Genomic DNA, 26756 nt, shown 5'->3' on the forward strand with positions numbered 1-26756 from the left:
TTAAGTGTCAGCATTTATATCTACGCAGTTCATACACGCGCAGACTAATTAGAACACGTGCGTCAACGAGATATTGTCAATGACCACCTTTTCAACTTCTCTGTAGTTTATACATTTAGATTTTATTAGGTTCTGTATTTGCTAAAAATATGATTCTCTCATTTTTATTGTTGTAATTATTTCCATAATGTCGCTTCGTCTCGCAACTTTACGTTAAGAATACGAGCATGCTTCTGTATCCGATAGCTATTTTCTAACGCATCATCACTCCAATATGCTACAGGCCTCAATAAGTTTTATATTAAAACACAGTATATTAATTCTGTTTAAGTAATTACGGTATATATACACTTTTTAGCCGAACTCATTCAAGAAGAAGAAAGCCTGTTGAAAACCATCAACTTTTAACATTCCCTCTATATTTCGTTTGGATTAACTGGAATCCTCATCATCTCCACCCAGTTGCTTCTTCCTAGCATCAAGAGTCAAATATAACCCAGTCGAAGTAGAGCTCAACGTGTTGACGAGACCTGCACCACGAAGAATCTCGAGCACACCAGCAAGTTCAGCACGAACCTGATCAAACGAGCCGAGTTTCTTAATTTTCTCCAATTCACTATGCGAGAACAATTTGTTATCAATAACTGCACCCATCAATAAGAGTCGACCCCCACTTCGTTCGATGATTTCGACAGCAGAACTGAGCAATTCCGGGTCTAAAGTTTCAAATGACACAAGGGCAGTGGGACCGCTGACTAGCTGCATCGCCGGATGGCGGTCTTCCTTCTTAGTCCATCTGTAGCGAGAACGAGCCTCCCAACTAGCAGGATCATCGGCTTTGATACCCTTTAAAGTAACTTTGAATAAAGATGTGTTGACGACAGTAAATGGAATCCCAAGCTTTTTGAATTGCCCTCTGAATAAGAAAGAATCTGCCTTGCACAAATTGTTGTGTTGCACATATAGCTGAACTGGCCGACTCCTCAAAATATATGTGTATCGATCAATTAGGTATGTCTTGCGGGAGTCGAGAGCCTTGACGGTGTTGCGCACGCGCGGTAGAGATTCCGCTGAAGTCTGCGAAGTGGCTATTTCAGTAGCGACTTGTGCGAAATTTCGAACTTTTGTAAATACCCTCGACACAGAACTCGGTAAACCGAGTGTCTGGTGAGGTAATAAACTTAACATCTCTTCCTATTTTGTTCAAGAACAGATTTTTGTGAAGCTCGCCTGTCTAAAAGAATGGCCCTCGTCCCGAAAATTTCATCGAAGCCTGCGGCGTGTAATAGGTGGTCTGGGAGGTTTAACGTACAAACCCCATGAAACTGTTTTTCAAATGGCCTCGGGAAAGCGGCATAGGAAAATACCGATGCATCTACTACACCTTTCGTAACCTATCTGAACCAGATAATAATTGCTGTATTTGGTGTATAGAAAGAATAACGGTTCACTGATAGAATTGAGGCTTAGATTTTTTTGATCAACTGTGTCGAATAGTTCATTGGCCAATGGTTTCTCCATTAACACCTTACCTCAAAGCTCTCACTGACCCTTCTTCACCAAGTCTCAGCGACAGCGATGTACGAACATGTTTGCATATAATATTTACGAATGATATTTCACCAGTTCAGGTTTCTGCATTTTTGACTGGCTTGCGAGCTCGAGGATTTGACCGGGATCCAAATGTCATAGCGGCGGCCGTGAGCGCAATGAAAGAGTTCTCATTTGCTGTTGAGGTAGAAAGAAATGGATATGTTGATATCGTCGGAACTGGCGGCGATGGAAAAGATACGTTCAACGTGTCGACAACCTCTGGACTAGTATGTGCGGGTATGGGACTACGAATTTGCAAGGTATGAAGAACTGGCATCGACAGTCAAGCGATACAACTAATATATCTAAAACTTTTTTAGCATGGAAATAGAGCGGCAACGTCATCATCTGGTGCAGCTGATGTTTTGGCATCTCTCGGTTGCTTGGTGCAATCAGTGACCCCATTCACGGCTCCTCAAGTACTACAAGATTCTCCTTTTTGCTTCCTCTTTGCACCCGTCTATCATCCCATCATGGGCAAGATTGCTCCAATTCGAAAAGCTCTCGGCGTACCTACGATATTCAACTGCCTTGGACCACTCCTCAATCCTGCTCCGATCTCATCGCGCATTATTGGCGTAAACGTTCCTGAACTTGGGCCAATTTTTGCAAAGTCCATCATCTTGCTCGACAAAAAGGCCAATGTAACTTCCTCGTCGATGATTGTCTGGGGAGAAGAAGGACTTGATGAGATTTCACCTGCAGGAACAACTCGAATTTGGAGAGTAGCTCCAAAAAGCGAGGATATTGTCGAGGACGTGATTTCACCTGCCGATTTCGGATTACTCACACATCCGCTTGAGGACGTAGCATCCGGAACACCTGAAGAAAACTCGGAGATGGTCAAGAAGCTTGTTAATGGAGAGCTGCCTGAGGGACATCCTATTTTAGATTATGTTCTTATGAATGCCAGCGCATTGTCTGTTGTCGCTGGTAAAGCTGCGAACTGGAAAGAGGGCGTGGAGCTTGCTCGAAAGAGCATTAATAATGGAGGTGCTAAGGCTGCCCTTGACGCGTTTGTTCGTGCGACAGCTAAGGCTAAGGAAACGATCGATGCATCCGAAGCATGAGAGTAATTCGAAAAGCACTTGTAATATATTTCCCAGTAGAATCAGTTTAAATCTGTTACGTCTTTACTTGGTGCGGTAAGAATAAAAACATCGCCACACTCAGCAATTTCGAAAGTAACAATCAATTTCTCGGTACCTATATAATGCTTTTAAACATCTGCAATCTACGATATAGAAAAAAGCCGATTTCACTATACTGGCATCCTATCAAATGAAGCAGCAGCTAACATCTCGGTTACTGCCGGCACCCTTGAGCTCTGAGCGTAGGGACCAACGCCGATATCGGACTGAACATTATAAGACTGCAGGCGGAATATCAAAACGTAGCAAAAACCAAGATGTAAAACAGAGCGTGAATGGCAAGATTAAACAACATAAGCGAGTGGAAATATGCTAGCAAGTGTTAGTAAATATCCAGTGGCCAATGGGATTGCGTTCAAATGCATTGATCGCCTGTTTTGCGGAGAAGAAAAGCTTCGCCGATATCGGGTAGCGACGGCGAGAGGAGCGGCAAATTTTTTTATACACAATACTGGATCAGAAAGAACAGAATTACACAGCATATTTTCCCGTACTATTTAATGCAAATTATTGGAAAAGGTTTGAATGCTGCGAGCACCAAAGCAACAAGAGATGACTCTAATTCCTTCACCAAATTTTTAGTTGATATATATCCTCTTCTTCATTTCTGCTCTCTTGCTACATTATCCTTATACATATAGCATTACATCTATCTTGAAAGATCTAGCAGGAAAATCTTCACCATGCCTATGCTTGCAGATCCCTCCATAAAATATAAAAAGTTCCCGTCAATGAACTTGCCTAACAGGCAATGGCCATCGAATTCTTTAGATAAGGCTCCACGGTGGTTGGCAACTGATCTCCGCGATGGAAACCAGTCTCTACCAGGTATTTAAAATTGACTGTGAGCCGTCTTATTGGTCGCATCTAACTTCTCACTTTTTTTTAGACCCGATGTCTATTGCCGAGAAAGAGTTGTTCTTTGACAAGCTTGTCGAGATCGGTTACAAAGAAATTGAGGTCGCTTTTCCCTCAGCCTCGCAGATCGATTTTGATTTTACTCGCGGTGTTGTCGCGAGAGCTCCAGAAGATGTGTGGATTCAAGTACTTTCTCCCTGTCGCGAGGAGCTGATTCTCCGCACCATTGAGTCTCTCAAAGGAGCAAAGAAAGCAATCGTGCACTTATACCTTGCAACTTCAGAATGTTTCCGTAAGATAGTTTTTGGAATGTCTGAAGACGAAAGTGTCGAACTTGCTGTTCGCTGTACTAAACTCGTGCGATCTTTGACCAAGGATGATCCGTCGACTGCCGGCACCGAGTGGCAATACGAGTTCTCCCCTGAGACCTTTTCCGATTCTTCGCCTGAATTTGTCATTCGGATTTGCGAAGCCGTAAAGGCCGCATGGGAACCTTCCGAAGAAAACAAAATCATTTTCAATCTGCCTGCCACTGTCGAGATGTCAACTCCTAACGTCTACGCCGACCAGATTGAATACTTCTGCACGCACATCACTGAGCGTAACAAGATCGCTGTCTCTCTTCACCCACACAACGATCGCGGATGTGCAGTTGCAGCCGCAGAGCTGGCTCAAATGGCTGGTGCCGACCGTGTCGAGGGTTGTTTATTTGGCAATGGTGAGCGGACTGGAAATGTTGATTTAATTACCTTGGGATTAAACCTTTATACACAAGGAATTACACCAAACATTGACTTCAGTGATCTCATGTCAATTATCAAGGTTGTTGAGCAGTGCAACAAGATTCCTGTTCCTGACCGCTGGCCTTATGGTGGCAACCTTGTCGTATCTGCCTTCTCTGGCTCTCACCAAGACGCTATCAAGAAGGGCTTCAATGCTCGTTCCGAGAATGCAAAAGCCGCTATCTTGGATGGCTCAATCGAGTCCGAGAACGAGATCAAGTGGCAGATTCCTTATTTACCTCTGGATCCCAAGGATATTGGTCGTACTTACGAAGCTGTTATCCGCGTCAATTCACAGAGTGGGAAAGGAGGTGCGGCTTGGATTATTCTCACACAGCTTGGTCTTGATTTACCTCGCGGACTGCAGATTGCTTTCTCAAAGATTGTCCAAAAGGAGGCAGAGAAGGTTGGTCGTGAGTTGAAGAGTTCCGAGATAGAATCTTTATTCCGGAAAGAGTACATTGACAACGGCTTCGTTCTCAAGGACTATGATACTGTCCGTGTCAGTTCTGACGTCCGAAAGTTCGTTGGTGTTGTCGAGCACGATGGTCGCGAGATCAAGTTAAACGGTACCGGTAACGGTCCTATCTCTGCATTTACTGATGCTCTCTCAAACGGTTTTGGCGTCAAGGTCGAAGTCTGGGATTACAAGGAGCACTCTATCGGACAAGGTTCCAAGGTTCGTGCGTCCACATTCATTGAAATTAAGGTCGATGGTAAAAAATCACGATGGGGTGTCGGTATCCATGAGGACGTTGTCCAAGCTTCAATCTTGTCAATTCTTTCCGGATTTGCCGGATTCTTGTAGAGGATAGGTTGCAGTCATTGCGTTCGGTAATTCTCATGATATCTTGTGAGCGAGCGTTTATTTCTCTTCTCTCAGTATCACGAAAAGTTGGTTTAAATTTTGGTTCTAGGCTTTCTCTTTTTTGTTTTGTTTATTTTGGCTTATCTTGAGATGGAGTACGAAAAATTTGAGTATATGTTTTGCTTATCGAATAGAATGCGATGTAATGCTCCCCCTTCTTTTCTTACGGATTTGTTTGCTGGTTGGCGTCTCATTGCTCAATTCATCGAATTATAAGGGAGAAGCAAAAAGCTAGATAGAGTAAAATTGTTTCGCTATTTTATCAAATATCATGATTCAATGTACAAGAGGACACGTGTCTTTCCTAGTCCGTTTGTGAAATTCCTTGAAAAGCCTAATCATGATATTCGTATTTAGGTGAGGTATTCTTGCTGTTGAAATAAATGATAATATCTTCTTTATATAAGTATGTAAAAAAATATCTTAAAGGAGACTACTTGAATTAATCTTGTATGTGTTAAGGCTAGAACAACAACGTATTATAACTAAAGCCTAATTCTGTGCTCGCTCTTCTATCTCGCCCTTTGTTTATCAGTCATTAGCTATACAAGATATCATTTTGCTCTCTCAGTTCATTCACTCATCTGTGCACTTTCTGTCATACCCGCGGTCATGCTAGTATTTCTGTGTATTCTGGTTCTTCTTGACAATATTCTGCGACTAGCTGGACAGTCTATATCCTCTACCGAGTCTTCGCATTCGTTCTACAGTACCACCAACAATAACACATCAATCTCAGATACAGAAAGAAATGCGACATCTTCTCTCCCAGTTATTGATTTGGGCTATGCACGTCACAGAGCAAGCTCCTACAATATTCCAGGTGATTATTTCATTTTTCGCAACATCCGATTCGCAGCACCACCAACTGGTTCCCTTCGCTTCCAAGCCCCTCACGCGCCGCTTGAAGAAGAAGGCATTAATGACGGAGCTGTAGGGGGACTCTGTTTTCAAGCCTTTAATAAGCAATTCAGGTTTGTGGGTTATACGCAGATTGGAAAGAGACAAAGCGAAGACTGTTTATTTCTAGATCTTTACGTTCCTGGATCGGTTTTCTCTGGTTCCATGAATTTCTCAGATTCTACTTTACAGCTGAGCGAGGAGAATGAAAAACTTCCTATTATGGTCTGGATATATGGAGGAGGATATACGTTTGGTTTCAAAGATGGGGTATATAATCCACACGGCCTTCTCAGAGCGTCTCGCAACAAAATGATTTACGCAGCCATAAACTACCGCGTCGGGGTCTTCGGATTTCTTCCACCGACACCAGAAAAAAGGAGTGCAACGAATGTTGGGCTGCTAGATCAGAGAATGGCATTGGACTGGATTTCCGAGAATATTCACCTATTTGGCGGCGATGGGAAAAAAATTACTGTACTTGGTGAAAGTGCAGGTGGATCATCTATTATACATCATCTTACCGCTCCGGGAGATCATGTTCCGTTTCAACGAGCAATTATCCAGTCGACAGCATATCTTCCGCAATATGATTCGGCAATGCTAGAAACTCAATATAACAATTTTTTGAAAACTGCCGGGTGTGCAGATTCCAAGACGGATGGATTTGACTGTCTTGTTAATCTAGATGAATCGATCCTTGCAAAAGCTAACAAGGACTACGTCTTGACCGCAGACTGGGGCACCTTTCGCTTTGGTCCGTACATCGATAATGAGTATGTACCAGACCTACCGCAATTTAGATTACGATTAGGTGAAAATATCGGCCGTGACGAGATTCAAATCATGAATGGATTTAATCCGCACGAGGGAGCAATCTTTGTGGATCCGAGATTATTCACCGAATCTCAAGCTGATCTCTTGATTTCAAGAACATTTCCAAATGCTTCTAAGGAAAGTATAGAATATGCCAAAAGTCTCTATCCAAAACGAAAATCAGTGTGGATCTGGGCAAATGAAATTATTGCCGAATGGGTGGTATCGTGCTATTCTCTATACCTCGACGCTGCGTATGCAACTGTTTATATATACAATTTCGCGATTCCGCCAGGAACCCACTCGGTTGATCTTCCGTTCACATTTTGGCCTGGATCAGAGAATATAGGTGATACTCCAGCCGGGTCTCTAAGCGAAGACTTCAGAAAGCAAGGGTATCCCAACGACTGGATGGATAAAATCGCTCATAGTTTTCAAGAATATTTGGCCTCGTTCGCTGTTTATGGAAATCCGAATACTCTAAGTACTTCCGGCGTCGAATTTCCATCGACTAAAGATCGTGACATAAGAACAATGCTGCAGGTTACTTTGCACGGATTTAAGGAAGTGTATATTGCTAAAGAAGGACCTTCTAGTGCAAGTTGCCAGTTTTGGCAGAGAGAATGGTGGACTGGACGGGAGACGTTTAATGAGACTGCTGTATATGACAGCTGAAAAGAATGATGAAGTTTTCATAACGAGAGAGGGATTGAAACACCCTTAATTATAATCATACAAGGGGACAAGGCAAACCGTTTTACATAAATTAGATATCAAAATAATGCCAACAGCAATATAAAGAGGCACTCGCCAACAATGCAGCAATGTATAGCATACACTCAAATAATAAAAACCACCAAAAAATTTGAGTATAGAGATCCTGATACGCGCGTCGTTCAAAAAAAGTACAAACTTAGACAAAACAAGATTCACAAACACCAAGTATACAAATATTGTAGCACGAGAAAGGTACTTCTCTAAGCCTCCCCCGTTAGCCATCCATAGCCATCCCCATTCTCTGCCTCGACACTTTTCGCACTAGGCGATAACTGCGGCGTCATGCCAATCATCCTATCTCTATCAACGTTCGACGACATTGTATGAGGCATTCCTATAGCTGGTACTGCTTCTGGCAAGGCGAGTTGTGAACTTGTAGCAGCTCCATTTGGTGCGACATTTGCGTAATGAGAACCGATATGCTGCGTGCCGTTCGAGGATGATATTAGATTTGACGCGCTTTGGAATGGCTTGCGGGCGACGGCTGCGATGCCGGTTAAAACCGCTGAAGCGGCATAGTCGATTTTATTATGGCAATACGGCTCGATCCAAGAGACTTTCATGCAACGGGATACTAAACGCTTTGTCGTTTCGGAAACAGGAAGATAGTGCCTTAGTTTGCTCTGACCAGAAAGGGACTGTAATAGCTTCACAAGTTCGTTTCGTTTGTAGTGCGTTTGCCGTAGTTGGGTATATGCCAACAAGGGATGTAAAACGCGAAGAAATGTTTGCCGCAATGTCTCGGCATCGTCGGGGATATCGTTTAAGTCGCGAATAAAAACATCAACCAGGACGGTCAAATCGTTGGTGTAAAAGTATTCCTGAGTCGCTTCGTGCATGAAGAGCTGGTACAACATTTTCAGAATCAAGAGCTGTAAACTTGGTTCTTGTTCGCGATTGAGCAAGATAATGATGTTTGTACCAAATGTTTTGTAGATATTTCCCTTTTCGGAAAGGATGTTGACAATTTGATTTTCTAGTACGGGCTGTGAAGCCGCTTTTGCGCTGTTATTTAGAAGCATGTACTGTTCGTTTAAAACTAGAATGATGCGAATAAAAGAGTAACTGAAGGGGTCACTATCGTAGTCCTCGTTTGATTCGACGCAAGCAAACAGGTACTCCACGAATTCGACTGGGATCGCCTCAAGATCAGAGGACTGTAATCGCTGGACTCTGCACATTTCGTACAATAGCTCTAGAAAGCATGGATGTACTCGAGGTTCTTCGTCTTTTCGGTGCCACAAGAGCTCGATAACTACAGGACACGAATTCTCTTCGCCCATCATTTGAAAAGTATCGGTATGCTGCCTTCCATCCACCAAAAGTAAAACGCCAATCAGTAAAGAGATCTGCGTAGGTAACTGCTCATAATTTTGGACAAGAGAATCAATTAATATACGGCGGACTTGTATTCTATGCTTCACAAATGCCGGACAATCAATAAATTTGTAGCAACAATTCAGCAGATCTGGATCGGCGGTGAGGTATTCGCCCATGTACGTTGATACATAACGCAGGAAGGCGACGACGGCAGGCTCGATCGCGCTTGATGAGTACACCTGCCTTGAAAGAAGATGATCCAGCTCTTTTTATCAAAAAAAAAATTAGTTCTCGAATACATGACCGCAGATGGTATTCATAAACAAGTAACATTCTCACCTTCCCAAAACTGATCTTTATTCTCGAGTTTGTATTCGGCAAACTCCATCTTTGAAGCTTTTTGGTTTCTTTGTAAGAAAAGAACGATCGTCAAGGCAGCTAAAAACTAGTTTGATATGCTTCCAGAATCATATACGCAAGATAATTCAACGCGCATGATACAACTATCCTTGAAAACAAAGACACAAAAAATGGACACCCAGTTTATAAACGAACGAATTTTCACGATAAATGCTTTAATAGACTCTCTATATATACAAGCACTGATAGCTGAAGTGTCGATTTCCTTGCTCAAGTGAGTTGAATGGTGTCCCTTGATTGTAGCGGCGCGGGGTAAAAAAAACAAGTGAATTGTTGTGCAACGCCTGCGGTCTGGCAGCTAATACAGAACACTACCCCGCTGCATTCAACGGTAGACAGCTCTCACTTCAAACCAAACAGATACCCACACTTTTTGATAAAATGTGGACTCAACTCAGAAAGTTGTAGAGCGTATAGTAACGGCCACTCTGATAACTCAGGTTGCTTAAGGTGTTGAATGATTGCATTGACTCGGAGGTGATGCAGCATTAGTCGATATCAAGTACTAAACCCTTAAATCAACTACATTCAGATATTACGCGCGCTATCTTCGGAATTGGTTGAAGCTAATACTTTTTGTTTGTAATATAACATAAGCAAATCAGGAATATTGCTAACAGTCTTTGCTTAAAAGATCAGCCAAGTAGAAGATATTCACAGCCGAATACGGACAACGAAATAAGCCGTTTTTTTGACGTGGATCTGCAGGCTTTTAAAAATCACAGATTCTATCTGGCTCAGGGTTTTGTTTCCTCTAATAAAATTGAGTATCTAGGTTGTGAGAAACTCAACCCACAGATCATGTAATGAATTATAGAGAGAGTGTGATAGTAGATACTGAATTAAGCCTGAACAATAATTTACCAGGTTCGTGAATAATCATCAAAATATCGCACTGCTAGAAATTATTCAATTGGGTTATAGGCCGATTTTCGATACCTGGGCCGCAAGCTCTGTTTGCAAAAGACTAAGGGATGAAATATCAGTCGTGCTGCGCCACGAGACCGAATCACGACGACACAGCGCAATCAGGTTTAGTACTATAATATTCCTGAAACACCGAACAGTTAAAGCAATGAAATCATATTACATTTCTTTTTCTGGCTCAAAGAATAGAGATCCATTGCTGATTGATATTATTCGAGGGAGCCAGTTGAGGCTAGATGCAGGTGCATGCTGGAAAGCAGAGACAGTGGCGCATCACGATCTTTTCACATTTAGCTATCCTATCTGTTGGTGAGGTCGGTCCTGCTCCCTTACTCAAGTCACTGACAATTGAACAGCAACTGACATAATTACATATGTGTTGATAAAAGTTAGATCTTTACAATAAGAGGTTTATAGTAGAGTCCAAATGACTGGATCTTTCTTTCGAAGGATTTTGAAGTGATCAATTCTGCGGATAGGATGACAATTTCGTGATTATCGTCTTGAAAAAATTGCGTTACTTATACATCTTCACTTTTCCTTTGATGTGACCCGATTCTCCTTTTATGCTCTCCCCTTTATCCCCTTATTTCTGACTCTTCGTTAAACATGCCATCTGTGAATATAATAGCATGCATTGCAACGACTGTGATCTGTCATAAATACAGCGTTATAGATAGGCAAAGTCTACCGGTTACCGGTTACTCGGTGCAAAAGTGAAGAAGTACTCGCCGAAAAATAGAGTATGAAAGCGAAAAAGTTACAAGATAAAGTTTAAAGGTCTATAAACCTTAACTGTGCCCGTTGGCTTTCGTCAGATCCCCTTTGTTTCCCAAACCACTATAAGCTCATCACCGACTGTGCTCGTGTTTCCCATACAAATTGAGCTAGTGGAAAAAAGACGCGTTCCAGCATTCCTCGCGTCGTCTCATCCTAAATTCCAACCGGCAAAGTTATCTCTTTTTCTTCGGTTCCTTCTTCGGCCCGAAGGTAGATCAGAATAGCTCAGGAACGCGTCTGGTGCGACACTTGGAGTTTGATATTTTTCTTGTGTGCCGTTGCCGTGTAAGTAAGATAACGGAGATGGGGTTGCGAAGACGCGCGCTCTCTGTTTCTTGCTAGTGTCTCGCTGAGTAAACGCGTAATTAGAGTACGGATTATTTAAAGTAAATTTTCTCATTGCAACTTTTCTATATCTTGCTTGAAAGTAGCTCATATAATTCTGCATCTATTAGCTTTGTGCATGAAGATTTTTTGATGCTATATGCAGTACACTAAAACAAAAAACAAAACCAGTATTATATATCTATACATCCCAAATAACCAAAATGGAAGAAAAAAACGCCTGAACACAATGAAACGCGGAAGTTCGCCATAAAAAAATTTTCAAAACAAAAGTATTCCCAATGATTGAATATATACCAAGAATGAAAAAAAAATGCCGTAAAATTAAGCAACGACACTAGCTCGCTGTTGTCCCCAAAATTTTGCAATCAGCCCTGATGCCTTGCCTTTTAGTAGTTTCTTGTGAGATGGTTGAGCGGGCATGCTTATGGTATTATTATTGAAAGAGGCTGCAGGATCGTCCAGGCTGCATAGGTAAAAATCATCGTCCAATGCGTTTGGCTGGTTAGCACACATGACTTCGCCAAGCGCGTCTTCCTCAGGAGATGGAAGACACATGATTGAACTTGCAGCGTAGCTACCAGATGATGCGATCGATGAAGAAGATGAGGAGCTAGAAAGGGTAGGTACTCGCGACGACGACAGAGCAGGAGCGTCGTCAGGCGACAAAGGTGGAGTGACAAAATATCCCTGCTGATGCGATGTCTGAATAGGATGCGGTTGTACACGATGAGGCACATTGTGGTAGAGCTGCTCCAGCTCGTGCCGGTGTAATTCTTCACGTTCCCGTATTTGCTGCTGCTTTCGAGCAAAGAAAGCGCGCTCGCGTAGAGCCTGTTCGCGACGACGCACGTCAAGCTTGATTGGTGCCAGAAAAGGCGCAAAATGAGTAAGAAGATCGTCATCTGTTATGCGAAGATCCCAATCGAGAAGGAAGAGTAATTGGCGCTCCATGAGGTTGACTTCTGCGAGGGAGAAAAGACCGACGGTGTACTTTGTCCAGTGCTTGTTCTTGGGCGACGAGTCGTTCAGGTTCTTGGCGGCAAGGATCAAGGCAGCAAGAAAGACGCGATGACAGGTGCAAGAGAGTCCGCGAGCCATAGAAGGAAGGCGCGAGCGCAGCCGTGAAAGGTAGACGAGCGTAGACATAAGCGTCGGCACCTGAACATTGGATCGGGTAACGAGGGTCGCAATGAACGAGGTGAGCGAGGGAAGACGCGTCGCTAGCTCAGGAGGATTCTCGTCGGTGGGCGACGCAGGAGGAGAGTAAGGGTAAGCTGGAGTAGCGTCCGAATCGCAGCGGATAACGGTCTGAGTGGTGGAGACGAGGTAGGCGATCATCTGGGGCGAGACCGGGGAGGCGACGAAGATGTCGAGAGCGGCACGGTCGAGGTCGAGCATCGTGAGCTAAAGAGTGACAATAAGAGGGAACAAAACAAAAACAGGATGACGACTAAGCGGAAGAAGACAGCGACTGGCAGAAGAACGAGAATGAGAAAGGGCAAGGAGTAGATTTAAGTATTCGTGAGGCCGAGGCGGAAGAGGCAAGGAGGCGGGCAGGAAACCAGCCCCTCGCGGAAACGCTTTCTCTGCCCCCCCGCTTGTCCATCACCCGCCGCAAGTGAGATACCTGCTCTGCCTTAACCAGGTGGCGCACGCACTCGAGAAGGGCCACTACTTGGTATCTGTATGGAGACCACACAGCCAGAGTAGATATTCACATACTGTTGTAAATTTGCATGAATTCGAAATAAACCCGTCCACTGTGCCCGGCAATGTGCTTATAGTGGCTGGTCAGTCCAGCACAGCCAGCCACAGCCACAGCTATCCAGGCTCCCCTGGCTCAATTGTGGCGGTATATGTGGCTGGGCTTGCCGCAAACTATCGCGTCCTGCTCCTGCCCCTTGCCGCATCCAGGCTCTCCGTGCAAGTGCGAGCAAGTTATTTCAAAGGGGGCAATAATGTTGCAATCGCGCTTTTTTTTGCAACTAAATCAACAGCCAGACTAGATCTTCTGCGAATAGCTACGCCGTACTCAGCCGTTCACCTCCCATACCAGCACTTAAGCGCCTCATTGTCTGCGGCTCAACCCCGAATTGAGTTCTCGCGTGCGATTGCCTCGGAGGCGCATGAGCCAGCATTCCAGTCCTCGCCTCCTTCCTTCGACTGCAGCCCTTCCTACCTTCGTCGTCTCATCTCGAATGTCAAAAATGTTGGGCTAGTAACACGCGACGCGAGCCAGACGCGTTTTTGCTCATTTCTGTCGCTGTCGGAGGGAGGTCCTACGCGTGTAAGACAAGCCGGTCCACGCCCGCCCTCACGGATTAATATTAATTCTCCTTTCCCTTAACAAAGTTCCATATCTTCTACATAACAAGATACAGCCACTACTTGGCCGATCTGCGAATGTGTGCCGTGACATCGTTAGTGGACGTTCACATACATGCCTCCTTGGAACGCACGGTTCTCGAGTGAGAATTAGTGGAGTGTTGCGGCCAAGCTGGGAGACTTCGAGCAAGGGTTGAGACCCACTATATAGAGAATTAAACTTACGCATGTCATTTGATTTCGGTCTTTTTTTTTTATCTTCCTTTATTCGATATCTTGATTAGACGGTAATTTTTCCACCAGGAATTCGTTTAATTAAAATGTATATCGAGTAGAATAGATTGCTTTGCTATTAAGCTACTATAGATGAAGGGTTGACTCTGCGAGTGCTAAACCAAAGTGCTGACCACTGAGTAATCTCTGCTCATACTTCTGTAAAATTTATCATCCGTATATTAAAGATAAAGCTTTTATACTGAATAGCAGCAAATCAGGCTGGCAGACTGGCGGACGGGGACACCAAGGTTTTGCTGTCACAAACTCACCCTGTTACCGCTATCGTTCGTTACCTTCGCATTTTCATTTCGGCGAACCCTGCTCAACTTTGTGCTTGAGCTCTGTCAGTTCGTTCAAGGCCGTCGATCCACCAGCTTGTTCACTCGCTCAATCGCTCGAGCCAAACTCTCTTAAACCGAAATCGGATTGCTGGACTGCAAGTACGGGGTTTTGGCGAAGAAGTAAATCCACCCCTATTGCTGTTGTGAGGAAGATATGATATCAGAAAAGACTGTTCGAAATGATTCTGTAACTAGTTTAATCTGTAGTTTATTTCAAAATACAATTTTTTTTTAGATTTGATTAAACAATTTATTTGCTCGAAATCAGCAAAAAGTCAGATAGATTAGCAACAGCGGAAACCAGCTTATCGAAAAGTACAAGTACTGAATCTGACAGGATGCCAAGTTTGGAAAAAGAGCCGTGCCTAAAGCAGGAAAGCCCAGAAAATTAGTGATCACACACAAAAGAGTTACAATTACTCACTAATTTATAAAGACTGCGCACACTCAAAACGGCGCAATGACTATCATCTCGACCGACCTTTTTTCGGTACAGTGTAGGAGGCCGCTCACATCCAATCTATTAGATCATTCACTATCTTGATATATATCTTCTTTGTAGAATAATGGAATACCAATAATCAGGGTATGCACAATAACATGTACCTCAATCATCAATTCATAAAGAATCAGGCCGATGTCTAGATATTGGTACTCTGCAAGCCGTTCATCGGTTACATGATCGTCGTCCCGTCCACAATGAACATTTCGCGCGGTTAGCTAACTTTAACTTTTGCCTCAGCCATATGCCTCGTTCTTCTATTGTGATGCATCCAATTCTTCTATGACCCAATGATAAAGTGTATTCTTCTTAAATACTCTACGAATTAAACTGCTCTCAAAAGTATATACTGTATATCTTTCTACAAATAGAGAATGCTTACACTTAAAGTCAACAAAAGCTACATAATTCGTTCTCCTCATCGAAAGTTATCGTGACCATGGTAACTATTCTCCACCCCACTCACAATTTTTGCACTCTATGAAACTTGTCACATTCTCTCAAGCTCAAATAAACCTGTCGAACAGCTTCTACTTATCAGATCCCAGAAAACTGTTCCGCTTATTCATTTCATCAGGATATTCAACACTCATCTTGTTCTTACTGAACTTCTCTTTTTACTTATTGCCAGTAGTACCTCGGCGCAAAGTGAAATGATCACTGTAATCACAAGCTTTGATCGTTCACCCAACGCGATGGATTTCGGTCTATCTCCGCTATAATATGTATCATCTGCCACTTTTTGGTCATTTGCAACGGTGATAATTCAAACTTATTGTCCGTAATCAAGGGCGAGTTCGCTTCTTATCGTCACAGTACTGGTAAATGTTGCTTCTTGTGCTTTTTTTTTGGTCTCTGGTTTGTACAATCCCGTAATTGAGTAGCTATCCTTCACAAACACATGCTGAATAAATAAATAAAAACCAACGAGGGCCAGTAAGTTATTAGTCGTATGATTCCATAGTTTATCAAGATCAATGTCTTCTCCTAACACTTGCCGACATTACTTTAAGTAGATAATCAGTGTGCATAGTCATCTCACGTTTCCTTGACGAATCACTCATATTTTCGCCAGAATCCAAAACTCGCAATACCTCATCTCTCCCACTCACAGCAGTTTTATCAGCAACCACTGTTCCCGATTCGAGAGTTGTTCCCGCTGCCACCCGACAGTTATTACCTATACGTGTGCCGCGACCGATGGTGCTACCGGCTCCGATTACACAGTAGTTCCCAATCTCTACTCCTGGTTCTATGATCACTGCGGGGTCGATGTAGGTATAATTCCCAATTCTCATCGCAGAAATATCACCTTTGTTTTCATTAGATAGAGGAGAGTTGCTTGAGGACGGCATAGGGGCAATCGATTGCGGATCGATTTGTAGACAACAGAAATCTGCAATGATTGAATAATCGCCTACTGTAACAATCAGCCGTTTCTGATCTGCGGTAGGCAATTTGTCGTCGTCATTGTGATATGATATTCGTACTCGAGGATTAATAACAGAATGTCTTCCCACATTTAGAAGAAGTTGAGGAGCTGAGATGATGTCGTCGACTAGTATGTGTTCAGAGACGAATGCTGTGGTATCAGCATGAAGCATCTCTGGTGCAAGCATCGTGTAAAAATCAAGAACCTCTAAACCATTCCGTGTAATCAGCTGTTCGGTCAGTAACTAACTAGCAGTCTGTCTTGTTCAAGGTGATAGGTGTTTCATAATAAGCAGGAAGATGACCTCCGACTTAATGTAGACGCTTTGCAATTTCAACACGCGTTTTAAGTTCACAATCCATTTACCACCCAGCGCGACGCGCATTCCAACCCTCTCTCCCACCTCACCATCCATCACCCAAACGTTCTCATCAGCAGCAAGGATTTCTCAGAAACATGGTGGCACGTCAACCGGATCTAGAATTCTCAGACAGATCTGATGAGAATGGCTTTATCAATTTTTTCCGCTCCTTACCTCCGCTTCCGGACGCGACCGTGATCCGCATATTCTCCCGGGGAGGCTACTACTCAGTTCACGGCCAAGACGCAATATACGTTGCTCAAAATGTATATCGCACTTTAACCGTGCTGAAATACTTTGGAAATCCTGATCCTGAGCGTGGACTGGCATCATGTACTTTTACCGAAGCCGTATTTCGAAGTTTTCTACGCGACGCGTTGTTTAATCTCGGTCTAAAGATCGAGATTTATTCTAGCGCTGGCAAAAATAATTGGCAATGTAATAAACGAGCATCTCCAGGAAATATTCAGGATGTTGAAGATTTATTGTCAAGTTCAGGGGATTCGAGTCCTGTGGTTATTGCTGTGCGTGTCGCGTCCAAGGCCGAACAGAAAATAGTCGGTGTATGTTTTGCCGACGCGTCGGCGCGAGAACTAGGCGTGTCAGAATTTGCCGACAACGAACTTTTTTCAAATTTAGAGTCTCTTGTAATCCAGCTTGGTGTTAAAGAGATTTTGTTACAGCAGGACGAGGCTATGAAAGATTATGATTTGAAGAAAGTCCGCGGTATTGCTGACCGCTGTGGAATCGTTGTCACTGATCGCCGGGCATCTGATTTCAACGCTCGCGATATCGAACAAGATCTTTCGCGGTTACTCGAAGATGAGCTCTCGATGTCGATGCTTCCTCAGACAAGTTTAAAAGTGGCAATGTCTGCAGCGGCGTGTTTGTTGAATTACTTGTCTCTTATGAGTGATTCTACGAATTTCGGACAGTATAAGTTGTATCAGCATGACCTTTCGCAGTATATGAAACTAGACTCTGCTGCTGTTCGAGCGTTGAATTTGATGCCTGGACCGCGTGACGGAGCAAAGAATATGAGCTTGTATGGTTTATTGAACAACTGCAAGTCAGCTGCTGGATCAAGACTTTTGGCTCAATGGTTAAAACAGCCATTAATGGACCTTTCAGAAATTGAAAAACGTCATAATTTGGTTAACACTTTGGTGAATGATATTCAAATGAGACAAGCGTTGCAAGAAGAACATTTGCGTGCAATTCCTGATTTCCACAAAATTGCAAAGAAATTTCAGCGTGGATCAGCAGGTTTGGAAGAAGTAGTCCGGGTATATCAGACTGTGATCAGATTACCTGATATGCTTTCCACATTGAAGAACGTCGAAGATGAAACTAAGGCAGGACTTATTGAAGAGACGTATATCAGTCCGATTTCAGAGCACAATGAAGGATTGCAGAAACTGGTCGAGCTGGTGGAGACTACGATTGATCTAGATGCGTTACAAGCGCACAAGTTTATAATCAAGCCTGAATTTGATGATTCGTTGAAAACTACAAATGAGAAGATTGTTGAGCTGGAGGAGAAGGTGAATCAAATGCATTTAGATGCGGCCGATGATTTGGGATTAGAAGTGGAAAAAAAGTTGAAGCTTGAAAAGCATCAGGTTTATAACTGGGTATTTCGAGTTACTCGAAATGTAAGTTTTTTTTTCTCATTTGAGTGCTTTTTATCGGTACAGTGGCTAATTATATGAATAGGACGGCTCAGCCATTCGCGGCAAACGCAATTATAAAGAACTTTCGACTCAGAAAAACGGCATTTACTTCACCACCGCGCAACTTCAAGAAGTTAGCGACGACCTCAAATCTCTAGAAGAAAGTTACCACCGCATGCAATCAGGTCTTGTGCGTGAAGTGGTAGGCGTAGTATCAACTTACTGCAATGTTTTCGAAAAACTCGGCATAGTTCTCTCCCATCTCGACGTTATCGTTAGTTTTGCTCATGTGTCGAGCGTCGCGCCTACTCCATACGTCAAGCCGACAATGCATACTCGCGGTTCAGGAAATGCCATCTTAAAGGGAGCCCGTCATCCTTGTATGGAAGTGCAAGACGATATGACTTTTATTCCCAACGACGTCTCTCTCGTTCGCGGCGCTTCTGAATTCGTTATTATCACGGGTCCGAACATGGGCGGTAAATCTACATATATTCGACAAATTGGCGTTATTGCATTAATGGCACAGGCGGGCTGCTTTGTTCCCTGCGATGAAGCCGAGTTGTGTATCTTTGACTGTATTCTTGCGCGTGTCGGAGCAGGTGATTCGCAGCTCAAAGGAGTTTCAACTTTCATGGCCGAGATGCTTGAAACCGCATCAATTTTAAAATCAGCTACTTCCGAGAGTTTAATTGTTATCGATGAGTTAGGTCGTGGAACTTCTACTTATGATGGGTTTGGACTCGCTTGGGCGATTTCGCAGCACATCGTTAAGGAAATCAAATGTTTTGGTTTGTTTGCTACCCATTTTCATGAACTGACTGGCTTGTCTGAGACATATGCGCAAGTGCAAAATCTACATGTTGTAGCTCATGTCGATACTGTCAAAGCCGCTCATGACGCACATATGAATCAACGAGAGCTAAGCGGGAAAGAAATCACTCTTTTATATAAAGTCGAAGAAGGAGTTAGTGACCAATCGTTTGGTATCCACGTTGCTGAGCTAGTCAGATTTCCAGAGAAAGTGATAAACATGGCAAAACGCAAAGCTAGTGAATTAGAAGATATCACCGGGACCTCATCGGACTCTGTCTCAAAATGCAATAAGACAGAAGTTGAACAGGGCTCCGATTTGCTACGACAAGTGCTCAAGGAATGGCGCGCAAAGACAGCCGATGTCGCCGCGTCGGATAAGTCTGAGATGATCAAACGGTTTAAAGAACTTGTCGGATCTAGTGAATGGCAGCAGAAATTGAAGAGTAGCGCATTTATACAAGAAGCGTTGATCTTGTAACTTATTTTCGTTATTCATCTAATGTCAAGCTACCACAATCTATAAAATTATACAACAAAGTAGTAAATCTTATGCGCGTCTACAGAACTAATATACATATTTTGCTAAATATGCTTGATTCTCAGGTAATATCATGATATTTTAAGACATATTCCACTGTCATTTCTCATATTTAAAGACAAATGCAGTCCTAATCCAAAATCAAACCCCAAAAATTTATCGTTTCAGGAATAATTCATATATTAGCCATTCAACGCTTATACGTACTACATTATAACAGACTAAAATTCCGAATTTGTTAACCAAGTCGGTAATAGTTTAGTGGCTAGAATTTCCGCCTGTCACGCGGGGGACCGGGGTTCAATTCCCCGTTACCGAGATTTAAATAGTCTCGCGACTTGTTCAATTTTTTTTTTATAATTCAAGTTTTGAGCAGAGATATTTGTTCTTTATTTTTGTTTTGCTTTGCGTTAGGAAGGCAATAGAGCTGGATAGCGAGGCATACATTGACACAGATATGCAGTTCCATTTCTAAACCAAAGAGAAAAAGATAGTGATTTGAATTCGAATGTGTCGAGGTTATTTTTCAGGGATACCCGGTGTCATCAAAATTTGAAGAGTCATTGTTTAGGTATAGTAAATATAAAATAATAAGGGTGATGAAATAGTTGTGATTTACATGGTGAATTAGCAGAAAGATGATACAGTCCAGAATAAGCGAGAGAGTTTATTCAAGGTGTGGAGAAGATCATGATGAAAAGCACTTGTTCAAAGATCTAACTTGTTCAGAGCTCTAATAAGTAGTCATTAGTACTCTATCAGTTAAACCTTTTTAGCGCAATTATGTGGTTGGCAGTCTATCTGTTATTGATTTGTATTATGCTTAAAAAACAATTCAATTCTTTAATTATCTATGTCGTGAAAAATAGTACCATTGTATTATCACTATACCCTAACCCTATATGACTAAAGTAATAATAGATCGAAATTCTAGATTACGATGGACATTTCAAAGGCTATATGTGACAAAGAGAAACAAAAGCGCCCTTCTGTATATTTATAACAGCCTTGCGGCCTCCCGAACTCTTCTATTCTGCTTGATAAAAACGTCAGAAGAATAAGAGTTTCAAGTTAGGAGAGACGAAGTATAATGCGGATTCGTCTTCATCGTACGTATACTACTGCATATTCAACAGGATAGAGAAGCAACAAAACACTAACAGAGAATTCTTCTGTTTTGATATGTAGTCGATTCACCACGCGCATACGCGGGATATCCACTTGAAGGAACTGTTGAATTAGATATCGACAATGCAAACAATACACCGATAGAGTTATATGTTCAATTGAAAGGTACATCTACTACAATCTCGACGTCTTCGGCATCCAATCCATATATTGAACAGCATACCCACGTGAATAAAAAAGTACAGCTATATTCATCAGGGAGTGGAGCTTCATCATCTGCACCGGTGAAACCCTATCGGCCTGTGGAGACAATCGACGAGGTGCCGCCTTACGAATTGGTGGAATTGCATCCGGGCAAGAATACAATCAGATTTAGTATCCCTGTACCGGTATACTCTGCTTGTCCGTTCCTGCCTGGCATTACAGATGGACACAGACGATTCCATCGATGTGGATACGCAAGGGTCGGAAGTACTACCGATCGAGGACCATTAACGTTACCATTGCCACCATCAATGCCTCCTTCGAGTAGATTCATAATAAAGTACGGTGTGCGCGCGGTGGCCCGCAGACAAGGCCTATTTCGTCCCAACAAGACGTCAATGCGAGTAGTAAACATGGCACCGGTGTCACTAGTTCGAGATTACGATGACAGATTATTAGGAAGCAATTTCACAACGCAAATGAATATGCTGTCAGCCAGAAGCTCGAAACTTCCAGATTCATATTTTGTTCCCGGTGCATTGCCTAGAGCCTCGGCCTTCCGAAAATTAATGACGTTAGGATCAAAGGATTCAATGTACGTCGGTGTTCCAATAAACGTTAATCTCGAAATTTTACCGCACGCAAAAATCGTGCAAAACGTGCCGTTTGCAATAAAATTGAACTTGGAGATCGGTGTCGACGATATAAGTCGCATAAAAGGAATTATAAACGAACTAGAACTAACGTCAATAAAAGTCACTGTCCGATCAGTTACAGACGGAACCGCAGGAACACTAGCAGTGGTTTCAGATCCTCGCTTATACCCAATCCTCGACGAGCGCAAGGAGAGTATCTCGTTAAGACAAGTCACATCATCAGAGGGACCTCCGCAATATATAGTCAACTGTGAAAAGCTGAAATCGCTAGTAGTTTACTCTGACAGGTCTCAGCCGACTTTTGTGATTAAAAGTATGCAACTACAACATTATCTGCGTATCGAAATGGGATTATGTATTAATGGCGGAAGCGAGAAGCGAATCGACGTTGAGCGTGATATTATGATTACATCGGGAAATGACTTCGATGCAGAAAGTATGGAAATTTTACCACCGGCATATGATTTCAGTCAGACTGAGCAGAATCAGACTGAGGAGAATAATGACCAAAGTGATGAGGATAGTAGTGATTGGGATCAGGATATCAAAGAAGATTTTTTTGCTGATTGAGATTGCAAGCTCGAAAATTTTGCGTTTGGGAGTTTGTTTATGATTAATTAGCCAACCTCTGCTCTCTTTGTGATTTCTTCAACATATTGTGACAACAATCTATCTAAGCTGCAGAGTCCTCAGTAGGATCAGGAACAATAAACGCACCACCGAGCAAAATCGCCGGCTCATCGATGCAATTATGTTCATAGCTAACAACACCAATAGCGCCAGCCTCGAGTAATAAAGCAGGATTTGTGTTGATATCTCGTCCAACCCATCGCATAGCAAACGATCGCAGAATATGACCATGTGCAACGACTAGAATATCCTTTCGGACATTACTCTGATGCGTTCTTTGCAATTCTTTGATCTCGGAAATTATATCATCAAGTCGTTGGGTAACTTGTGCCGGACTCTCACCATTCTCGCATCCATCTGCCCAAATATTCCAAACTTTAGCTTCCTTAGTGTCATCAGCAGGCCAATCGAGTCCACGCTGCGTTCGTAATTCCCGGATTTGCTTAGTCTTAAGACCTTCGTAATCGCCATAATTCCACTCTTGAATGCGATCATCGATAACAACTCTATCAGAGCTGATTGCAGATTTATTATCGCCGAGTAGAAGATTATAAGTACGCTGCGCACGAAGTCGCGGGGAGATGTAAACCTTGAGAATATGTCTTGGGTCAATAAGTCGGTCTTTGCCGACCATGGCTAAACCGGTGGCTGTTACTCGTCGTTCACCATTGGCAGTTAGTGGGAGATCTGTGAAGGAGGTGTGTTGACCAGAAAGCGACCATTCGGTCTCACTGACTGAGCGTTAGTAAACTAGTTCTTACAGGCGCGCAAGAGAAGCGTATACCCGTGTCGTGCAATAAATACTCGAGGAGTGACCATTATGAATCCAATTGATCAAGATCGTTTGCGATTGCTTCTTGATTGAAAGAAAGGGCGAAGATAAATAAAAATCAGGAAATTGGAAGCCGACCGCGCGGCCGGAGACAATGCCGCGGCACCAGCGGGATTACTCGATGATGTAAGAATAGTATATACTTTACTAATCATTGTGTTGCTTTAAGCTCATTGATATTTTTGGGAGCGAAAAAATCATGAAACAGAATAGAATTGAATAAGAAGAAACAGAATGAAATAGTAAATACTCTGTTATTTCTAGAAGATTGTCAGAGATATTGCTACTTTTGCGCCATCAGTTGGACGGAACGTAGATCATGGTAGTGATACATTTAAAGTACGCACCATTTTCAATTTATTCGTTTTTCTTATAACTATGTTCCTCAAATTGTAATCTCTTAGCATATTGCTATATATCACCAATCGAATTAAAAATACACACAAACTTGATTCAACAGATAGCCACTGCTCTAAAACCACCAACAGCCGACAATTAGGGAGGTTAAAGTTCATACGTCTCCGCTCAGCAAATCCCGAATGTGTGCATCACTCTTGTCCGCAAACTCAAAGATCACTTTAGCCGATTAACTCTTTAACTTGAATCGAACGAGAAGCATATTTATATACATATACAAAAGATTAAAGAACTAAGGAATAAGAAAATACAATGGGTTCTTCACAATCAAAGTCGTCTCCGCGGACGTTTTTACCACAGACCCCTGTTCAATTCTCACAAGATTTAGTCGAAGTCTTGCAGAATGTTCCCGAAGTATGCTCTCTTCTGTTTTTAATGTTTTGTTCTCGTCTTTTTCAAGATGTAAAAATGGGATGAGACAAAAGAAATAGTGCAGAAAATTTAACAGACTATTAGTCCGACTTCTCCCGCGCAACTGAGCATTCTCTCAAAATCGAATCAGACGTATCCACCGAACTCACAAAAATTCAACAGGAAGCAGCATCTATCCTCTCGCAAGCCTGGTCTAAAACTGAGTCTGCTCCAGCTCCTTCTTCATCATCTTTAACCTCCGAAGAATCGCTAGCTAATATTTCAAAGCTAAAAGAACATTTACAAGCGCGATTGCAAAAGATTGAAAAGAAAGCTGTTGATGGAGCAAAGGCTGGATTTGAGAAGCCTAGAGAGGAATTAATTAAATGCTTGTCAAACAACACGACAAAACCTTTGATGTGTTTGGATGAGTTTAATGCGTTTAAAGATAAGCTTGAGAGCACGATTAATTAATTCATTATACTGCCTCTTTTTATTGTTGATAGTTTGTGGAGTTTTTTAGTATTGCATGTTGGATAGATATAGCTCAAAACACAAATTCTTTTTTCAAACCAAAAAAAGATATGGTTAATGCAGAAAATAATCTAAAAAGAGACAGAACGATATAACAAGATCAGCGCAGAATCGCTCTCTCCACCACCCATCATAGTCTCAATCTTGCTCTGATCAACAACGGTAACTTTATCATCATTAAATCTCCACCATTTCGGTTCTTCCTTCTGCGTAGTGGTTCCCACAGTCACAGCCTTTGTTCCAGCAGTAGATGCAGCAGCATCCTGACTCTCCTCGATCTCCTGCTTGCACCAAAACTGGTAATGGCCTGAATCAGCCGACTTTCCACTATGCGTGATAACCCCAATTAGTTCGTAAAGACCCGTGGAATTCAAAGTCTTGTCACCCTTAAGCGTGGGGTCGACAGCCTCCTCAACTTCTTTCTCAAGCCGCGAAATCTCAGATTCATACTCATCTGAAGCCGAGGCACTAGCCGCAGATGTCGAAGAAGACTCGCCTGAAGCATCGGCAAGCTTCGTCCTAGCCCGCTTTACGGCCCGTACTTGCTCCTCTCTCGCTTTTCTCAAATCCCGAACTTTATCACGCACGGCAACAAGCTTCGTCTTGAGTTCCGGTGCACATAAATCAGTCACATCAAGTTCAAATGGGAACGTGACTTTTCGCAAAATTTTACTTTTCTTTTGAGTGTCGCGACGCCAGTAGAATCGCATAAAGTGCACTACAAGATACTTTGGCAGTCGCACAATTTGCTTGGTGAGAGTGAACTGTGCATTCCGACCCAGCACATCTGAGTTCTTTTCAATAGTCTCGAGTAAACTCTTTTGCAAACCATCAGAAAGAAAATTAGTGTCACCGGTAATATGACACACAAGTTTGGAGAATTTTTCAGTACCAGTTATTTCAGGCTCGGCGTCGGTTTCGGCGCATCTCATGGACGTGGAGAATTCGCCAGACATGTAGGAATCAATGAACGAAGGACTTGATGGGTGAGCGGTAGTTAGCGATTGATTGAGAGCCGAGAGGATCTGTGTGAAGGCCTCTTCTGCGTCTTGCTGCTTGTATCGGCCGTGCTCGCCCTGCTCGGCGAATTGCGGATAAACCATACGAAGAGTCTTTTCGTAATTTAGTAAAATACAAAAAAAAAAAAAAAAAAAAAAAAGAAAAAAAGCGATAAAACAAAACGTAAAACTCACGTTGAGGAGAACAAGGGGCTGTAATGCGGTAGTTTGATTCTTCATATCATGGTACATATCTCTCAATCGCTTCGCGAGATCAGAAGGCTGGCTACCGGCAAACAACGTTCCACCAGATGACCCCGTAGGTGGAAGACTATAAGAATACCCTTGTTAATAACATGAGACTTTACTGGATATGATTTAAGGTCTACATACGTATCGAGATCTTCTGCGAGTTCGGGCATTACGCGCAGGCACTGCAAACTTGAGTTCAAGTAGCAAGTATTTCCCAAATTAACCAGTCCAACAGGTGTTTTCATCTATCATATGTTAGCATCATATAATTCAATCATAAAACTTAATCACATTGAACTAACGGTTTGCGCAAGTTCACGATCAGTCATATCCTCAACAAAAGTCATCTTGCCAACTGGCTCCTTAGGAAGTTCACCAACGGTTCCGAGCATCATGAGAATTTGGTTTGGTTTAAGTCCAAGAGTTTTTAGATCCGCATCATCTTTTAATTGACCTCCCTGATAAGATAGATAACGAGAAGAACAACGAGGCTGACGCACAAGATACAGCACTTTCGACGCTGTAACTTATGTTCCCTCAGCCTCAGTTTCTCTCACTTGAATCAGCAATTTATTCGTTGCTCTATATTTAAGAGAAAAAACACACCTTAACTAAAATTTTCTGTCGCTCGGGATCAACACCAGTCAGACTGTAAAGCTGGAATTTGAATACCTCGCCCGGCTGATCGAGATCAACCTCGACATCGTACTTCTTGCCCGCGTGTCGGACAACCACTAGACACTCATGTCAACAAAGCAAATATTACAGACATTGCAGTACATTAAAGACAAATACTTACATGGAATAGTAGACATTGTAGATATCTTTTATCTCTTTTTAAAAGCGCGCAATGAGATTCCAATGTAAAGCGACTCACTGTTGATCAAGTAATCAAGACTGTCTCTGACAACTTGGTAGAACATATTAGTGTTAAGGGATTAGTACGTAAG

General features: G+C 42.6%; 12 protein-coding genes and 1 non-coding gene across 13 annotated transcripts; 7 read left to right on the forward strand and 6 right to left on the reverse strand.

Moving 5' to 3' along the window:
• Positions 1-294: 294 nt before the first annotated feature.
• V2V93DRAFT_371570 (mitochondrial 54S ribosomal protein uL10m) lies at positions 295-1347 on the reverse strand. Its single transcript, XM_066910536.1, has one exon. The coding sequence runs from the start codon at positions 1186-1188 to the stop codon at positions 433-435; it is 756 nt and encodes a 251-aa protein (XP_066764906.1). The 5' UTR covers positions 1189-1347; the 3' UTR covers positions 295-432.
• A 26-nt stretch (positions 1348-1373) lies between these two features.
• On the forward strand, positions 1374-3152 carry V2V93DRAFT_387048 (glycosyl transferase family, a/b domain-containing protein). The gene is made up of 2 exons (XM_066912282.1): positions 1374-1853; positions 1914-3152. Exons 1-2 carry the CDS (start codon positions 1509-1511, stop codon positions 2661-2663), a joined length of 1095 nt encoding a protein of 364 aa, XP_066764907.1. The 5' UTR covers positions 1374-1508; the 3' UTR covers positions 2664-3152.
• Positions 3153-3427: 275 nt separating this feature from the next.
• Positions 3428-5192, forward strand: V2V93DRAFT_359598 (uncharacterized protein; the record flags this gene model as incomplete). Its single annotated transcript, XM_066908097.1, has 2 exons — positions 3428-3572; positions 3634-5192. 2 exons carry the CDS (start codon positions 3428-3430, stop codon positions 5190-5192), a joined length of 1704 nt encoding a protein of 567 aa, XP_066764908.1.
• Positions 5193-5660: 468 nt separating this feature from the next.
• On the forward strand, positions 5661-7792 carry V2V93DRAFT_371574 (Carboxylesterase). The gene has a single exon (XM_066910537.1). It carries the CDS (start codon positions 5865-5867, stop codon positions 7641-7643), a length of 1779 nt encoding a protein of 592 aa, XP_066764909.1. The 5' UTR covers positions 5661-5864; the 3' UTR covers positions 7644-7792.
• A 498-nt stretch (positions 7793-8290) lies between these two features.
• Positions 8291-9453, reverse strand: V2V93DRAFT_310843 (uncharacterized protein; the record flags this gene model as incomplete). The annotated part of the gene is made up of 2 exons (XM_066907224.1): positions 8291-9330; positions 9405-9453. Coding segments are annotated over 2 exons (1089 nt in total), but the record flags the coding sequence as incomplete, so codon positions are not given.
• A 2088-nt stretch (positions 9454-11541) lies between these two features.
• On the reverse strand, positions 11542-13022 carry V2V93DRAFT_371580 (uncharacterized protein). Its single transcript, XM_066910538.1, has one exon. The coding sequence runs from the start codon at positions 12936-12938 to the stop codon at positions 11862-11864; it is 1077 nt and encodes a 358-aa protein (XP_066764911.1). The 5' UTR covers positions 12939-13022; the 3' UTR covers positions 11542-11861.
• Positions 13023-15958: 2936 nt separating this feature from the next.
• V2V93DRAFT_325712 (trimeric LpxA-like protein) lies at positions 15959-16588 on the reverse strand (the record flags this gene model as incomplete). Its single annotated transcript, XM_066907507.1, has 2 exons — positions 15959-16277; positions 16335-16588. The coding sequence occupies 2 exons, from the start codon at positions 16586-16588 to the stop codon at positions 15959-15961; spliced, it is 573 nt and encodes a 190-aa protein (XP_066764912.1).
• A 156-nt stretch (positions 16589-16744) lies between these two features.
• Positions 16745-19852, forward strand: V2V93DRAFT_387054 (muts domain V-domain-containing protein). Its single transcript, XM_066912283.1, has 2 exons — positions 16745-18432; positions 18494-19852. The coding sequence occupies exons 1-2, from the start codon at positions 16873-16875 to the stop codon at positions 19742-19744; spliced, it is 2811 nt and encodes a 936-aa protein (XP_066764913.1). The 5' UTR covers positions 16745-16872; the 3' UTR covers positions 19745-19852.
• Positions 19853-20051: 199 nt separating this feature from the next.
• Positions 20052-20123, forward strand: V2V93DRAFT_t49. Its single transcript has one exon. It is a non-coding gene; the product is annotated as a tRNA-Asp (tRNA).
• Positions 20124-20750: 627 nt separating this feature from the next.
• V2V93DRAFT_371585 (uncharacterized protein) lies at positions 20751-22593 on the forward strand. The gene is made up of 2 exons (XM_066910539.1): positions 20751-20913; positions 20993-22593. Exons 1-2 carry the CDS (start codon positions 20895-20897, stop codon positions 22360-22362), a joined length of 1389 nt encoding a protein of 462 aa, XP_066764914.1. The 5' UTR covers positions 20751-20894; the 3' UTR covers positions 22363-22593.
• On the reverse strand, positions 22244-23723 carry V2V93DRAFT_371588 (histidine phosphatase superfamily). The gene is made up of 2 exons (XM_066910540.1): positions 23207-23723; positions 22244-23153 (listed from the first exon to the last, which is right to left on the reverse strand). Exons 1-2 carry the CDS (start codon positions 23239-23241, stop codon positions 22466-22468), a joined length of 723 nt encoding a protein of 240 aa, XP_066764915.1. The 5' UTR covers positions 23242-23723; the 3' UTR covers positions 22244-22465.
• An 88-nt stretch (positions 23724-23811) lies between these two features.
• On the forward strand, positions 23812-24634 carry V2V93DRAFT_371592 (uncharacterized protein). The gene is made up of 2 exons (XM_066910541.1): positions 23812-24025; positions 24128-24634. The coding sequence occupies exons 1-2, from the start codon at positions 23924-23926 to the stop codon at positions 24494-24496; spliced, it is 471 nt and encodes a 156-aa protein (XP_066764916.1). The 5' UTR covers positions 23812-23923; the 3' UTR covers positions 24497-24634.
• On the reverse strand, positions 24461-26704 carry V2V93DRAFT_371594 (uncharacterized protein). Its single transcript, XM_066910542.1, has 6 exons — positions 26606-26704; positions 26413-26540; positions 26109-26264; positions 25948-26051; positions 25750-25885; positions 24461-25668 (listed from the first exon to the last, which is right to left on the reverse strand). The coding sequence occupies exons 1-6, from the start codon at positions 26619-26621 to the stop codon at positions 24628-24630; spliced, it is 1581 nt and encodes a 526-aa protein (XP_066764917.1). The 5' UTR covers positions 26622-26704; the 3' UTR covers positions 24461-24627.
• Positions 26705-26756: the final 52 nt, after the last annotated feature.

The sequence above is a fragment of the Kockiozyma suomiensis genome (assembly GCF_038497685.1).
Source record: "Kockiozyma suomiensis strain NRRL Y-17356 unplaced genomic scaffold V2V93scaffold_9, whole genome shotgun sequence".
In the NCBI taxonomy this organism is placed as follows: Eukaryota; Fungi; Ascomycota; class Lipomycetes; order Lipomycetales; family Lipomycetaceae; genus Kockiozyma; species Kockiozyma suomiensis.

Bases quoted from the DNA above. Each gene is read 5' to 3' on its own strand.
- V2V93DRAFT_371570 (XM_066910536.1), bottom strand. From the start codon at position 1,188: ATGTTAAGTTTATTACCTCACCAGACACTCGGTTTACCGAGTTCTGTG.
- V2V93DRAFT_387048 (XM_066912282.1), top strand. From the start codon at position 1,509: ATGGTTTCTCCATTAACACCTTACCTCAAAGCTCTCACTGACCCTTCT. The intron at 1,854-1,913 runs GTATGAAGAACT...AAACTTTTTTAG, and splicing joins TGGGACTACGAATTTGCAAG to CATGGAAATAGAGCGGCAAC.
- V2V93DRAFT_371574 (XM_066910537.1), top strand. From the start codon at position 5,865: ATGCTAGTATTTCTGTGTATTCTGGTTCTTCTTGACAATATTCTGCGA.
- V2V93DRAFT_371580 (XM_066910538.1), bottom strand. From the start codon at position 12,938: ATGCTCGACCTCGACCGTGCCGCTCTCGACATCTTCGTCGCCTCCCCG.
- V2V93DRAFT_387054 (XM_066912283.1), top strand. From the start codon at position 16,873: ATGGTGGCACGTCAACCGGATCTAGAATTCTCAGACAGATCTGATGAG. The intron at 18,433-18,493 runs GTAAGTTTTTTT...TTATATGAATAG, and splicing joins TATTTCGAGTTACTCGAAAT to GACGGCTCAGCCATTCGCGG.
- V2V93DRAFT_371588 (XM_066910540.1), bottom strand. From the start codon at position 23,241: ATGGTCACTCCTCGAGTATTTATTGCACGACACGG. The intron at 23,154-23,206 runs GTATACGCTTCT...ACGCTCAGTCAG, and splicing joins GTATTTATTGCACGACACGG to TGAGACCGAATGGTCGCTTT.
- V2V93DRAFT_371592 (XM_066910541.1), top strand. From the start codon at position 23,924: ATGGGTTCTTCACAATCAAAGTCGTCTCCGCGGACGTTTTTACCACAG. The intron at 24,026-24,127 runs GTATGCTCTCTT...ACAGACTATTAG, and splicing joins TCTTGCAGAATGTTCCCGAA to TCCGACTTCTCCCGCGCAAC.
- V2V93DRAFT_371594 (XM_066910542.1), bottom strand. The intron at 26,052-26,108 runs GTTAGTTCAATG...AACATATGATAG, and splicing joins ATCGTGAACTTGCGCAAACC to ATGAAAACACCTGTTGGACT. The intron at 25,669-25,749 runs GTGAGTTTTACG...AATTACGAAAAG, and splicing joins AGCCCCTTGTTCTCCTCAAC to ACTCTTCGTATGGTTTATCC.